Source organism: Chiloscyllium plagiosum, unplaced genomic scaffold (assembly GCF_037043375.1).
Source record: "Chiloscyllium plagiosum isolate Xiang-an unplaced genomic scaffold, Cpla_swu_hap1 HiC_scaffold_48, whole genome shotgun sequence".
NCBI classification, from domain to species: Eukaryota; Metazoa; Chordata; class Chondrichthyes; order Orectolobiformes; family Hemiscylliidae; genus Chiloscyllium; species Chiloscyllium plagiosum.
In genome coordinates, this window is record NW_028270186.1 from 12,829,269 (window position 1) to 12,843,733 (window position 14,465).

Here is a 14,465-nt window from a genome sequence, read left to right on the forward strand (position 1 = left end):
TGGAAAAGCCCTGGGGAAAATTGATGTACAGAGAGATCTGGGTGTTCAGGTCTATTGTTACTCTGAAGGTGGCAACACTGGTCGATAGAGCAGTCAAGAAGGCATACAACGAGTTGGTGGGTCCTTGCAGTTGTATAGGACTTTGGTTTGCCCACATTTGGAATGTTGCATACAGTTCTGGTCACTCCATTACCAGAAGGATGTAGATGCTTTGGACAGGGTGCGGAGGAGGTTCATCAGGATGTTGCCTGGTATGGAGGGCACTAGCTATGAAGACAGGTTGAGTAGATTAGGATTATTTTCATTAGAAAGTCAAAGGTTGAGCGGAGACCAGATGGAGACCTACAAAATCGTGAGAGGTATAGATATGGTGGATCGCAAAAAACTTTTTCCCAGAATGGGGGACTCAATTACTAGGGGTCACAAGTTCAAGGTGAGAGGGGAAAAGTTTAAGGGAAATATGTGTGCAAAGTTCTTTACGCAGAGGGTGGTGGGTACCTGGAACGCGTTGCCAGCAGAGGTGGTAGAGGCGGGCACAATAGCACAATTTAAGATGTATCTAGACAGACACATGAATGGACAGGGAGCAGAGGCATACAGATCCTTGGAAAAATGCTGACAGGTTTAGATAAAGGCTGTGGATCAGCACAGGCTTGGAGGACCGAAGGGCCTGTTCTTGTGCTGTAATTTTCTCTGTTCCATATGTGATGCAAACTTCAAAAATACTCTGATCAATCTTCAATATTCTGTCACTTCTGAAGAGTATGCAAGTGAGGAACCAATCGTGTTAGTTTGAAGTTCTTACAAGTCAGTAAGTTTAGACTCCAGATTGTTCCCTCTGAAGAGAGATTGAACCTTTTGGAGTTTAGAAGAATGAGAAGTGATTGTTAATTGGTCAATATTCATCTGGTAAAGTCGGATGCAGGATTGCTGATCTATCTTCCACATTTGTCCATTAATGTAGATTGCTACCTTCTTTGAGAAATCAGCTCTTCAGGTGGAAACTGTTTTTTAAAAAATGAACTCAACTATGGAAACTGCTTTTTTTCAATCAACCTGTTTAGAAATGCTGTGGCACACCTCTGAATAGGACGGGACTTAAACCCAAGTCTCCTGGCTCTGAGTTAGGGTCACTACTACGGCTGGTATCATTGAAAAAATATTCACAAGAGTGGCGTCAGCATCATACATTCAACATTTACCAAGAATCAGATTCCCTTGTATAGGTTTAGCTGTGAAGTATGACCTAAAGAAACACATCTGCAGTTTGGATATAAACAACAAGATGGCCACCACAACGAGAGATGGCATTTTGTTACACTGAAGCACAGAATACTGCCACATTCTTCAGAAAATGAGTGGGCTCCTTACTGACTATTTGTCAGATATGCTGCATTAATACATGCCTCAAGAAAAATTATTAGAACAAAACACCAGAGGTCATTTGAAGTGGATTCCTCAACTGTCCTGTTACAGGAGACCCCATGTGGGCACGTCCATGTAGTGGTCAGCTCAAAAATAATGTCTTCAAACTAGACAATTAAGTGTTAATCATTAAAGATTAACTGGACATGACAATGAGCAATTGGAGACAAGTGGAAGCTTACTGGCCTAGCGTAACAACAGCTCATTTTGGCTGCATAACCCTGATTGGTTCCCATAGACTTCCTTTTACATGGTTGACATTATGATTATGCTCAACTTATTGTCTGCACAATGGAGAACAGTATGAATATCAGGGACTCTGTCACAGTCATCAGATGTCACCTTGTGCAGGGGCTGCGAACGGTGCCAGGAACTTCGAGTTCTCCTGACAAGCTGGGCAGAATGCAGTGAGACTTGTTACTTTACTCATAACTATTTGCTCATAAATGTGTTAACCCAGTTGCACAGCCCCTATGTATGTATACTCTGTAATTCAAGTTTATAGACTCACTCGTTAGTTTGCACATGTATATATTAAGTAGATTAAATATGCTTTTACACCAAAGTGCATGTACATTCTTGTAATCATTTTGATCAGACTTTAAAGAACCTAGGAGGTACTTTCAGCCTAACAAGATAGTCCAGCACTAGTTACAACATTGAGATAGGGAGCATGAACCCATACTTTTCACTGATGCCCAAGGGAATACACATGTCAATTCTCTTCTTATTTGAGATCAGCAGTCTGGATGCTGATCGAGAGTAGAGACTATGAACCTGCTGGTCTGCTGTGCATTGGATGATCACATGCAAACTTACTGAAATAAGCCATGGCTACCCTGTAAAGATATTTGTAATTGTGAAAGATGTTTCCATTGTGATTTCTATGCTTCGAGTAGCAAATGGTGAACAGATGAAATCTGCTGGCAATTACCCGTGTCGCTGTTTTCAGCATAAAATATGGTTGAATGTTATAAACCAAATCAAACACATGTTTTAAATGTCCTGAAGCATAGCTGCACTCTAATTTACGCGGCAGTCCTCTCCTTTGCCTCTATTAAGCACCATTAGCTTCAAGATAATAAGAGAAATATTGTTAAGATTGCTTTACTGTGTTCGATAGAAGCAATATGCTGAGTTATGCAAAATTAATTTTTGAAATAGATTTCCTATCTTGAGCAACTTTACAGGAGTTTGAAGCAATTTACAGTTAGTTATACTTTCCACAATGCAGTTAAAATACAATATGCTTTTCAAAGTCACTGAAACAAATGCTTTTGTACATTGGTCAGCTCTGCGTTATCTGACAAATTGTGACAAGTTTTGATGCTATCTCTGTGTTGCCAAACTCATTTTTCTCTCCTTTGCTAAGCCAGAGCACTTGACCCATTTTGACCACAGCAAAAACTTGCCACATACTTTGAACCAAGAGCACTCCAGAGGTCAATTAATGGAAAAATGAAATTGCATGAATTTGAATCAAATGACATGGATTCAATGTTGACACATCATAGCGCGAAAAGCAAAACACTGTGCATGATCATAACCTACAAGAAAATACTCAGAAACTAAAAAAAGTTCTGGGATTTACATGTGAAAGTATTGAAACCAATATGCCCATGCTAAAAGATGAGAGACTTAACAAACAATCCGGGTTTTTTTCAATATATAATTTCAGTTACATCACACTGTAAACTTTTGCTATAAATTCTGTGTCCTACGATCTTATACTCCCCAACCACCTGATGAAGGAGCGGCTCTCCGAAAGCTAGAGCTTCCAAATTAACCTGTTGGACTATAACCTGGTGTTGTGGGATTTTTAACTTTGTACACCCCAGTCCAACACTGGCACCTCCAGCTCAGAGAATACTTAGTAGATTGGGCAGCACATGTGGACAGAGAAACAAAGCTAAACTTCACATGTATGTTGTGACGAAAGGCCACCAACTTGAAATGTTAATTCTGGTTCTCTCTCTGCAGATGCTGCTTGGTCTGAGCTTTCTGAGCTTTTTCTTTAAATCATACTGATTAATGCTGATTGCAATCTTTTATAGGTTTACATACTTCTGTTTATATTTTGAAGCTGTTTGTTGTTGCATGAAACATTAACTGAAACATTAAAATGAGTTACAGGGCCAGTTTGTATCCAAAATAAAATAATGATTAACCTGTCCCTCCAAGAAAAGAAAAGCAACTTTACGATGATCACCACAAGATAGTGAAAGTTCGCGAACTTTCACTTGAACAAATCTGACAAACTTTCTCTTGTGTTAACCTTCAATCAAATGATGTTTTCACTAAATATGACATTATTACAAGACAAAACTTTGAAACAAAGTTATCATAGTATCAGATAGGTATCTTGGAATTCACTTTCAGAAAAGGTAGCAAAGGAACAATAACTGAAGCATTCAATATAATTTGTGTCCAGTATTTCTTAAAATTCTTGGTATTTGTGGAAAAGATGAAATGAGATACCTTTGGGCAAGCCACTTTTGCCTACAGGCAATGTGAAATTGGGTTCCATATTGTGATGGGTTATATTAGGTCTTATTCATTGAGAATGCATGTCTAGGAATGGCTGGTTGGCTCTGGATGGTTTCACGGCTGTTACTTCTGACAATACTGCCAATGGTAGAGCTTTGAGCTTGAACCATGCATTTGAAAATCAGCTGGTCAAATCACGAGCACTGCACATAGTGAGCTTCTGAAAACTACTTTGTTCTTTGGGTTTGGAATTTGTCCTGAAGTTTTGGCATCCATTCATCCCTGGGCCAAAGGTAATGCAAGAGGAACAGGCTCTGTATCAGCGCTAATATTTGCTCTGGTTGTGAGCTAATCTGGAAGAAATAGTCTTACAGTATGAAGTAGCACCAGCTACAGTGCAAAAGCAGCTGTTGGCAGAGCTTGCCAGAAATAAAAACCAAGAGCAATGATTAAAATAGACTGACAATCCATGAAGGCTAAACCCAAAGACCTAATGAGTAAAATCACTCAAATCTTTCTGCCTGGAAATGTTGCCTCAGCATGACTTCTAAGTAGATGTACAAAAAAAACTTAAAAGCTTGCAAATGCGAACAATCTTGCTGTGTTTTGTCATACAGATTAATTCTCCTGTAAACATCTACGTTTCATTCAATTCTCATCGATGCTGGTGTCTTCTGCCAATTTTAGTTTATTTGAATTGAAAGCACACATTGCCAAACATGTTATTCCTTCAATTATGTTTGGGGTTTTAATTCTCTCCCTTGCTTGACACTAGGTCAAAATACAATATGAAGAACCCACCTGTTCCAAAAGGTGCCTCCTCTCCCAGCAATAGCCTGCACCTTTTAGCATGAATTTTGCCTTGGTAATGTGACTGTGCCACCACAGCAGAGGTAAATGACATATTACAGAGTGTGCAGCATTTGTTCTTGTCCACATCTCCATCATCACTTCCCTGAATGAAGGAAAGAAGACAAATATGTTAGTTGTCCTAATATCTGCCCACTGCCCCCTCCCCATCTTCTCACTAATTTTCCTTAAATAAAGACAATGGGAGAAATAACTAAAAAAAGAACTTTGATGTTTGTCACAAATACTTCCAGATTCTAAAATCTCAGATGATTGGTTTTGATTCCCAGACTGAGGATCAGTGAGAAGTTAAATAGTAATGATTTCAATGTGGTTGAGTCTACAATTTCAAAAAGGAAACACATCAATGATACTCCTGTCATAGGAATAACCACTCATAAAGGGACTATGCAGAGCAGTGACCATACACTGTCCCTCAATCTTCAGTTGGAGGTGTTTCATAAACCTCACTTCTTAACTTCTGCTAACATTCCTTTTTTCAAGTACTCATGCAAATTCATTTTAATCTGTTTGCTTCAATGGCCACTTGTTTCAAAACAACGTAATAACACCAAATGTGAAAAGAATCCTTTTCCCAACCCTTTCATTCTTCACTGGATAATTAAGAGTCTGCATCTTTCTGTTTCAATTTGTTGACCGGGGAAGCAAATGTTTACTATTGTTCAAATGCATGATATTTTTGAAAACCTGTGCCCCACAGACAATGTAAAAGGCCCATCTTTCTAGATTTCCTTCATATCAGGTGGTTGGAAGGGTAGCAGAATATGTGGGAAGAGAATGGAGCGCTCATTAGAGTGTAGCATAATTGTCTCTTAAGAATGTTGATGAAATGAATGAGGAAAATGCAAAGGAAGCACTGACAACTCAGCACCATGTCACAATTCAGCCAATTGTCAGCAAAACTGCAGGACGGAAATGAACAATTTAATTGAAGCAGCTACAGTACAAAGAACAGGCATGTATTATAACACCTCATGGTACATGGGATTGGTGTTTTCATGTACCATACCACAATACAGCATGGGTTGTTTCCAATGATTCAGGAACAGTGAGCTCTTGAAGTAGGGCACTTCCCTCCATTGAATGTGGATTTATGAGATTTTGGATCAAGTCTTGCACTCTCCTAATCCTCAGATTTTGGATCAATATTACCATAAGGAGAAAAATTTTTCACTGAGTGCTGCACTTCCAGAAGACCAGGCTAAAGAAATGTGACAATGGAGGGAGACTTAAATTTTGGATGACTTGAAGATTACTTAAACACTGATCTATGCAGCCCATTGCACTTGCACAGATGTGATTAAAAAGGTAGACATGATTTTCTCAGAATGAAGAAGGGAACTGGAATCAAAGGTGATCCCTTATAGAAAGACATAACCAATGGGCTTAAATATTATTCCACAACATGTCTGTTACAGACTTATGATCTCATTGCAAATTATTGTTAAAACTTACAACTTCGAACCTTGCACATGAACTTGCTGGAAATGATCATAACGTTCATTCAAGCTCCCCCAAAATCATATGACTCTAATCAGGCAATATGACTGGTCTGTCCTTTGTTTCTTAAAACAAATTCTTCTCTACAAGTCTGTCCTTCAGAAACAGCAAGTCCATTAGCATTGCAAATCGCAGGGACTGCTGGGGCTAAACTCCCCAGAAGAGTCTCTATGAAGGGAGTTGGCCAACAACTAGCTCAACCAACTCTTCAAGTGAGATGTGAATTATGGGTTGGAGGTCCAGACTTCTGGTTGTTTCAATGGAACACAGAGTGAAATTTTCTCCCAGGACTTATGTAATTAGCAGATCATTCAAATAGCTATTGAAATGATTGCCACTACATGGAGGTTCACCATGACATCCCACATAAAGACAACTGACTGCTGCTAACTGTATGTCATACCAAGTACCAATCAAATGTATCCAATTTACAAATTGCTCTATTTTTCTTATAACCCAGGGAAGTCGTTGATTTGTCCAGCACCAAACCTCAAAACAAAAAACACAGATGCTGCCCCTTCTTCCAAGATTACGCCCTCCCACAAGGTGAAACAACCATCTCAAATCTGAATGGACAATGTTTATAAAAGAACAATACAATATTTGGTGAATGCTACCATATTTCGATGGAGTCAATTTACAAGGAGATACAGGACGAAAGGTGTTGGTTTTTCGGCAATTCCTATTGTCGCTAAGGGAGAGTACTTAAATGGAAATTTGAATGGCACTTTAAAATTCAAATTAAGAGCCAATGAGGAGGGCTCTTGTGGCACAATGAAGGTGTCCCTAACTCTGAGCCAATAGTTTGGGTTGAAACCTCATGTGCTCCAGGGTAGGTTAACAACATCTAGCAATGATTGGGGGGGTGTAAATGTCAAGTGTTAGATTGGGGATGGGGAGGGTCAACCCAAATTGATTTTAACAATAGTTTCAATTGTTACGGCACAGCGGTGAACCCTTCTGCTAATTAAACCAAACACCCAAAAAAGCTCATCTCATCTCAATCTGTTAAAGTATGAGTGACAGAGAACTCCCAAATTCCACTATCTAAAGAAAAAATCAATTTATTCTTTAGCTCTAAAAATGAACATTAAACAACAATTATTTACAACTCTAAGCATCCTTTCCCTTAAATGTTTGTTAACTACCTCCCACACTATAACAATATACTGTCCTGATAAAAACCCGTATTAAAATTACGTCAACTTAATTTCAAAACCCCACAGTAGTCGTTGGCGCAAGTCTTCCTCTGGCTGTTGGTCTCCCTGGGTTGCCGTTGGTCTTTTGCTGCAAAGATGTTTCACATGAAAAAGGTACCTTGATAGAGAGTATGTTGCTGGCAGTTATTCTGGCAATGGCAATTGGTCTCTCTGTCTAACTGTCAGAATGTTTGCTTCTTTTTCCCCAGCATCAGATCGTCTCATTGGTTCAATGTTGGCAAAACAATAAACTCAAAATTGATTGGTTTTTAATATCTTGGGGCATAATTTAAACTGATTGGTCCACTTTGAATTGTTGTAAAAATAGCAACCAAAACTCAGGTATTTGTTTCATAGCCAAATGTTAAATATTTCAATTTTCCAGTACACTCTGAGACCACTAGACAGTCACATGACAGGTGCCTGCAAGCTCTCAGTGCAAAACAGCTTTCACATTCTCTTAAAGGTACAATACACGCCTTCACTTTCATAACACTAAGAGGTGGATGAGAATGTCCAGGAGGAGGTTACATGGGTAACCTATTGCTTGGTTTCCAACTGAGCTGACTATATTGGTGTCCAATTTTAATTTGATTTGATTTATTATTGTCACATGTACCTAGGTACAATGAAAGGTTTTATTTTGCGTGTGCAGATATAACATACAAAGATCATAGGGTGATTGAACAGAGGGAGGAATACTAAATTACAGCTGCAGACAAGGCATACAAAAAGCAGGATCAACATTAGATTTTAAATTTGAGAGATCCATTCAGAAGTCTAATAACAGAGGGAAAGAAGCTGTTCTTGAACCTGTTCTTGAGTGTTTAAGCTTTTGTGCCTTTTGTCTGGGAGGGGTTGATGTTGGCTGCTTTTCTGACGGAGCAAGAAATGTAGATAGAGTCTAGAGATGGAAAGTCTGTTTGCTTAAAGACTGGGCTGTGTTCACAACTCTCTAGTTTCATATGGTCCTGGGCAGAGCACTTGTCATACCAAGCTGTGATGCATCCAGACAGAATGCTTTCTATGATGTATCTCTAAAGATTGGTGAAAGTTCTTATGGACATGCCGAATTTCCTTCACCTCCCGAGGAAGAAGAAGTGTTGTTGTGCCTTCTTGACCATCGCATCAACATGGGTGTTCCAGGATGGATTGTTGGTGATAGAACTCTGATGTATTCTTTATTAGTTAGTTCTTGGTCAGTTAGTTCTTGGTCAGTACACCATGGCAGTTATTGCAATCCCAATGGGCAAAGGAGAGGGAAAATAGGTGGATACTTCCTCAGTGTGCGGGCTCAGTATATGGGAAGGTCATGCAGCAAGGGATCACAGGACTGCCCAAACCATGGAACTACATCCCAGTGTGGATCAGCATTCATCAGGAGCGGAAATTTGCAAACTGTCACTAAAATAAACAGAAAGGGAGTGGATGGGTGAATTTCATATCACCTTTTGTCAATTTGAGTTGCTGGTTATTGAAGCTTTACAATTCAGCAGCATAGAAGAGTGTAAGACAAACAGAGAGAGAGAATGCCAGTGACACTAAACATTTGTTAAACAGGCAAAATTTCATTCGAGCTGCTTATCACACAGCAGGGGAAGCTGTAGTGTTATGAAGCATATGGTTTTGGTTACAAATCACTTATCTATAAAAGATGCAGCAGTCATGGAAATAAAACTGCGGAAATGAACAGGTTTTAGCACAGTAGGATTGCATACAGTTGCAAGAAATTAAACACTACCTGAAGGATAATTATTCACAGTCAGCTGTAAATTCAAGCGTGGAGATGGAGGAGAGAGCAAATTGCAACTTTTCTCCTTTAAATATGTAGAATTAATATAAAAACAAGTGACCATTTTACACGTTGGAAGCATTTTGAGCATGCTCCTCTTCAGGAATTTGGTATTTAACAACATGTAAATGTGTTCCATGTGTTTCTTAAACGCTTATTTTTCTATGCCACTTGCAAGCCACCGTTATCTTTTACCATAAAATGTGCATAAAGGGACTTGGACCCATCAGCTGCTGTCTATACTTCCTGTTGTTGTTCTTGATGACAGTGCTGACAAGAGGTGAGACATGCTTCTGCAAGACAGTGAGCTGCATGACTTTCATCACTGCACTGAGCCCCCTCTGTGCCAAAGATTTCCACCTCTGTCAAAAATACACTGCTAACATTGGTGAAAGAGTAGCATCGTGCACAAATGAACTCACAGTAATATCTGTGACTGATTGCAACCACAGAGCCTATAACACTTCTGCTGGGGAAAATGCTTGAATCACAGTGGAGGAATTATTCTTCTTGGATTCTCTGGGCATTAGATTTGTTTATAAAGAGTTTCTGGTGCATACAGGACACAGACAAATCCTCTCCTGCTAAAAGCCTCCCCCCTCCACTCCAAAATCAGAGGCAACCTATATCAATACATCATCACGTCTGCTCATCATTGATTACTGGTCAACAACTTTCACTGAATCAGAACTATAAGGATGGATTGGCGCATCCAGTTTGCGTTATCAAACACTGCTGGTAATGCCTGGCTTCCAAACGGGCTCAAGATGGTTTGACAGTATGTAAAGGAACAGCTGAAGGACAGATTTCAACGAGAGAATTGAGGCCACAGAATGGCTGGAAATAAATGCTCAAAGTCTGTGAATTTCGGCAGATAAGGTTATCTTCTAAACAGGAAAGAAAGACCAATGTATTTGGATCGAAGAGCAACATGGCACTCTATGCTACATACCTCAAATAGCATTAAGGTAGAATAATTCTCTGAACATAGGAACAGGAATAGGTCATTCAGCCCCTGAAGCCTGTTCAGCCATTTAATGAGATCATGGCAGTTCTGTAGCCTAACTCTGTAGATGTGCCTTTGGAGGACGTGAGGATGGCAGATGCTGGAGGTCAGAGTCGAGAGTGTGGTGCTGGAAAAGCACAGCTGGTACAGGCAGCATCCGAGGAGCATGAAAATCGATGTTTTAGGCATAAGCCCTGCATCAGGAATCCTGATGAAGGGCTTATGCCCGAAATGTTGACTCTCGTGTTCCTTGGATGCTGCCTGACCTGCTGTGCTTTTCTAGCACCACACTCTCGAAAACTGTCTTTGGCCCAGATTCCTTAACACCTTCACTGAAAATTTTTTTATCCAATCCAGATTTAAAAGTAACAAATAATTTAGCAACAATTGCCATTTGTGCAAGTGAGTTCCAACCCTCTACGTCCTTTTGATCTGATTTAGAGAATACGTGTTCTCCATCAATGAAGTTGCCTCAGTATGATCAAGCAAAATTAATCAGGATCAACTTCTCCTTAAACAGGAAACTAAATCAGGAAGTAATCTCTTAAAGGAGGCAAAATAGTTGTTATCATATAAATATTATATTGATTACTCCAGTTGTTGCAGAAACCACTGGTTCTGATAGAGATCAGCCATTGTTGAATGAAATGATAGATTGAATACAGAGCAGAATGAACCCCGTTGTTCCTAGGATGAACTATATCTGATGTACAAGGTAACCTAACAGGAGAGGGGTACATGGAAAGGATGAAATGTGCACGTGACCTTTCTTTAAACCAAGTAACATCTCCTTTCCTGTATCAGCAGGCAGGATAGTGAAGGGCTACTGGACAACCAATGTGCTCGATTACAGATTATACAGGGAATTGCTGATGTCTTCTGTTCATCAGGTGTGCAACACCTGATGAACAGAAGACATCAGCACTCCCTCGTGAGTTACAGAGATCATTCTCAATCCTGCTCTCTTCAAAGGTGACTGATCAAAGTCGAGGTGCTGTCAGCGATAGAACAGCTGGTGTCATTATCCTCAGGCTAGGGAGACAAAGCGTGGAACAGTATTTAACTCTAATCCTTCCGGAAAGTGGACGGCACAGAAGAAGTTTATTTGCCTTGTCCGAATGACAAAGAGCTTTAGGAAAATAATTCAATTTGTCCAACACTTTTCTTTCTTCATAGATCTAAGAATAGTTCACTTTTAACGATATATCAAGTTGCCTACAGAAAGGTACTATTCCGTTTGCTTTCACTTTCAGGCAACTTCATGTCAAAACAACTTAACGCATAATTATTTTCCCTCATATTGGCTCTGCTTATTGTTCCATTAACCTTAAATGTATTCCCATTCGTTACTGATTTTTCTGTCACTGAAAACAGTTTCTCATTCTTTACCCTTTGTAATTTTTAATCCTTCTTTGAAAACTCCCCTAACCTTCTCTGGTTACAATATAAGGCTATAATACATTTCATTTCACCAGCCTTTCCATGTAACTGAAGCCCTCAAATTTGAAGCATTCTAGTAAACTTCCCCGGTACTCTTTCTTCAACCCTGACAATGTTCCTGAATATTGGAGCTCAGAACTGGATGCAAGATAGAACAGAGGAATTTGGGAGTCCTGTGCATGAATTACAAAAAGCTAGCATCATAGTTCAGCAGATAATGAGGAAGGCAAATGGAATGTAAGCCTTAAAAGGGAATGGAGTAGAAAAGTCAGGAGGTTTTGCTAAAAGTACACAAGATACTAGTCAGACCACAGCCGGAATACTGTGAACAGTTTTAGGCCCTTTATCTAAGGAAAGGCATTGGGGACAGTCTGGAGATGGTTCACAAATTGATATCCTGTATGGAGGGACTGCATTAAAAGGAGAGGTTGAGCAGGTTGGATCTGTACTCATTGGAATTGAAAACAATGAGAGGCAACCTTATTGAAACATACAAGATTCTTTGCGGACTTGATAGGGTAGATGCAGAGAGGTTGTTTTGCCTTATTGGAGATCTCAGAATTAGCGTTTGCACATTTAAGGGAAAGATGGGGAGGAATTTCTTCTCTTAGTGGATAATGAAACCATGGAATTCTTTACCACAGAGTGCTGTCAAGGCTGGATCATTAAGTATATTCAAGGCTGAGACTGACAAATTTTTAAACAGTAAAGATTTGATTTGATTTATTGTAGTCACATGTATCTAAGTACAGTGAAACGTTTTGTTTGTGAGCAGTACAGGCAGTTTATAGTAAGCAAGGACATACAGATCATAGGGTGCTTAGACAGAATGAGGCGTACAGGTTTCACTGCACAGGAGGAACATGTGGCAGGATCAGCATTATTTGAAATTAGAGAGTTCATTCATCAGTCCAATAATGGCAGGGAAAAAGCTATTCTTGGTGCATGTGTTCAAGCTTCTGTATCTTCTGCCTGATGGAAGGAGTTGTAGGAGAACATTACTGGGGTGTAAGAGGTCTTTGATGATGGCAGCAGCCTTTCCATAGCACCGAGAAGTGCAAATAGAATCCATGGATGGAAGGCTGGCTTCTGCGATGGTCTGAGCTGTGCACACAACCTTCTGTAGTTTTGATTACAGTGCACACAACCTTCCATAGTGTAGAAAGTGAGGTTTATGGGGAAAAGGCAGCCAAGTGGAGTTGAGGATAATCTGATCCAGTTGAATAGTGCAACAGACTGGGTGGATTGAATTGCCTATCTCTGTGGCTACATTTTAGGGTTTTAATACTCCAGCTACACATGGTCCAACTAGGTTGCAAAGATCCTCTTACTTAGCAGACCCACTGGCATTTATCATGTGGTCAGTGAGTGAGCAAAAAGAGACCAAGATCTACATTCCCAGCAAATATCAATGGTTTCAGATGAAAGCAGTGAAATAAACACAGGCAATGTAACAATAACAAATTTAGCAATTGTATATCAAAGCAAAGTCTGATTAAGAAACTTGAAAATGAGACGTTAAATAGAAAACATGAGAAGGAACTTATTGGAGTGCAATTATGATGGATTCAATTTCATGAATTCCCAAGATGATTTAGGTCTAGTCTAGCTGATGAGAAATGTGCAGAATACAATAGGTACCTTAGTCCACTACAGTCTACATAAATATTCTACTGACTCATGCACTGAATTCCCAAGTACAATTTCAATATTTTCATCCTGCAAGTTATTCAGAGCACACCTAAAGTCTGAGTAACATATTTCTTCAAACATGTGTTGTCCCTAACCACAGCAAAATGAATGCTCCTGTGGTTTTTGCCAAGGAACTAGGATGAGTCAAAATTTTAGAATTGCTTGGAGAATGCAAATAGGACTCAAATCTGCTGAAATTCAGACAAGCTGATTTCACCAGTCCTCATTTTTTGCTGCATCTGTTAATATTCCATTTGGATTTTGTTTTACAAATTATCAGATGCAAGTTTACTCAGTGATTTCATTTCAATCATGTGGAGACCACAGAAAGAGCAACCCTAGCACAGTGGTGGCATTACAGATAGGATGCTTCACCTGGGTTCTGACTCCAGAACCAAGGGATACAATCGCAGGATAAGCCGTATGTCATTTGAAAGGCAGACAAGGAGGAATAGCTTCACACCAAGGGTTTTAGAATCTTTGGAATTCTCTCCCATATTGGGCTATGGAAACTCAATCGGTGAGCTGGTTCAATACAGAAATCGATAGGTTGACTAATAGTTGTTGATTGCCAATACTAAGACTGTGCGTTGAACCACTTCAGAATCCTGATTCCCTGACCATCTCTTCACTGCCTGAAAAAGGGCTGCCCCACCTTGTGCTCAAGTCAAGAAGTGGACAAGAACTACTCAAGTCAAGAGTCTTCACTTCAAATGACCTGTGAGCTCAATTCTAATAGCTAATGTCACAAATAAGTGCTGAATCATCAGAAAAAATTCCCTGTCATTTGTCACAGAAGGCACAGGCACTTAGACCTCAGTTTTTTTTGGGGTTTCATTTACTTTGAAAAAGTTAAAAATCACACGACACAGCCCTTCAAACACTTTCTCAATGAGAGATGGAGAAAAAGGGGTGGCTTATTTATCAATGTCCACAGCATGAACAAAGAAAGAAAAAGAGCAGTGATCTAAATGTTGTATCCTCTATACCCTGCAGCAAGAAGAGAAGGTAGATTCTACCAGATTATTCCCTGAGCATTTGACAGAATGCCAAA

At 39.6% G+C, this 14,465-nt stretch overlaps 1 protein-coding gene across 2 annotated transcripts in view; it reads right to left on the reverse strand.

The window, feature by feature from the left end:
- Nucleotides 1-14,465, reverse strand: part of LOC122543133 (zinc finger matrin-type protein 4-like) — a 166,392-nt gene that overhangs the window by 86,114 nt on the left and 65,813 nt on the right. For both annotated transcript variants that reach the window (XM_043681477.2, XM_043681481.2), the window contains exon 4: nucleotides 4,714-4,867. In XM_043681477.2, the coding sequence (XP_043537412.1) occupies nucleotides 4,714-4,867 (154 nt within the window). The remainder of the gene's footprint in view (nucleotides 1-4,713; nucleotides 4,868-14,465) is intronic.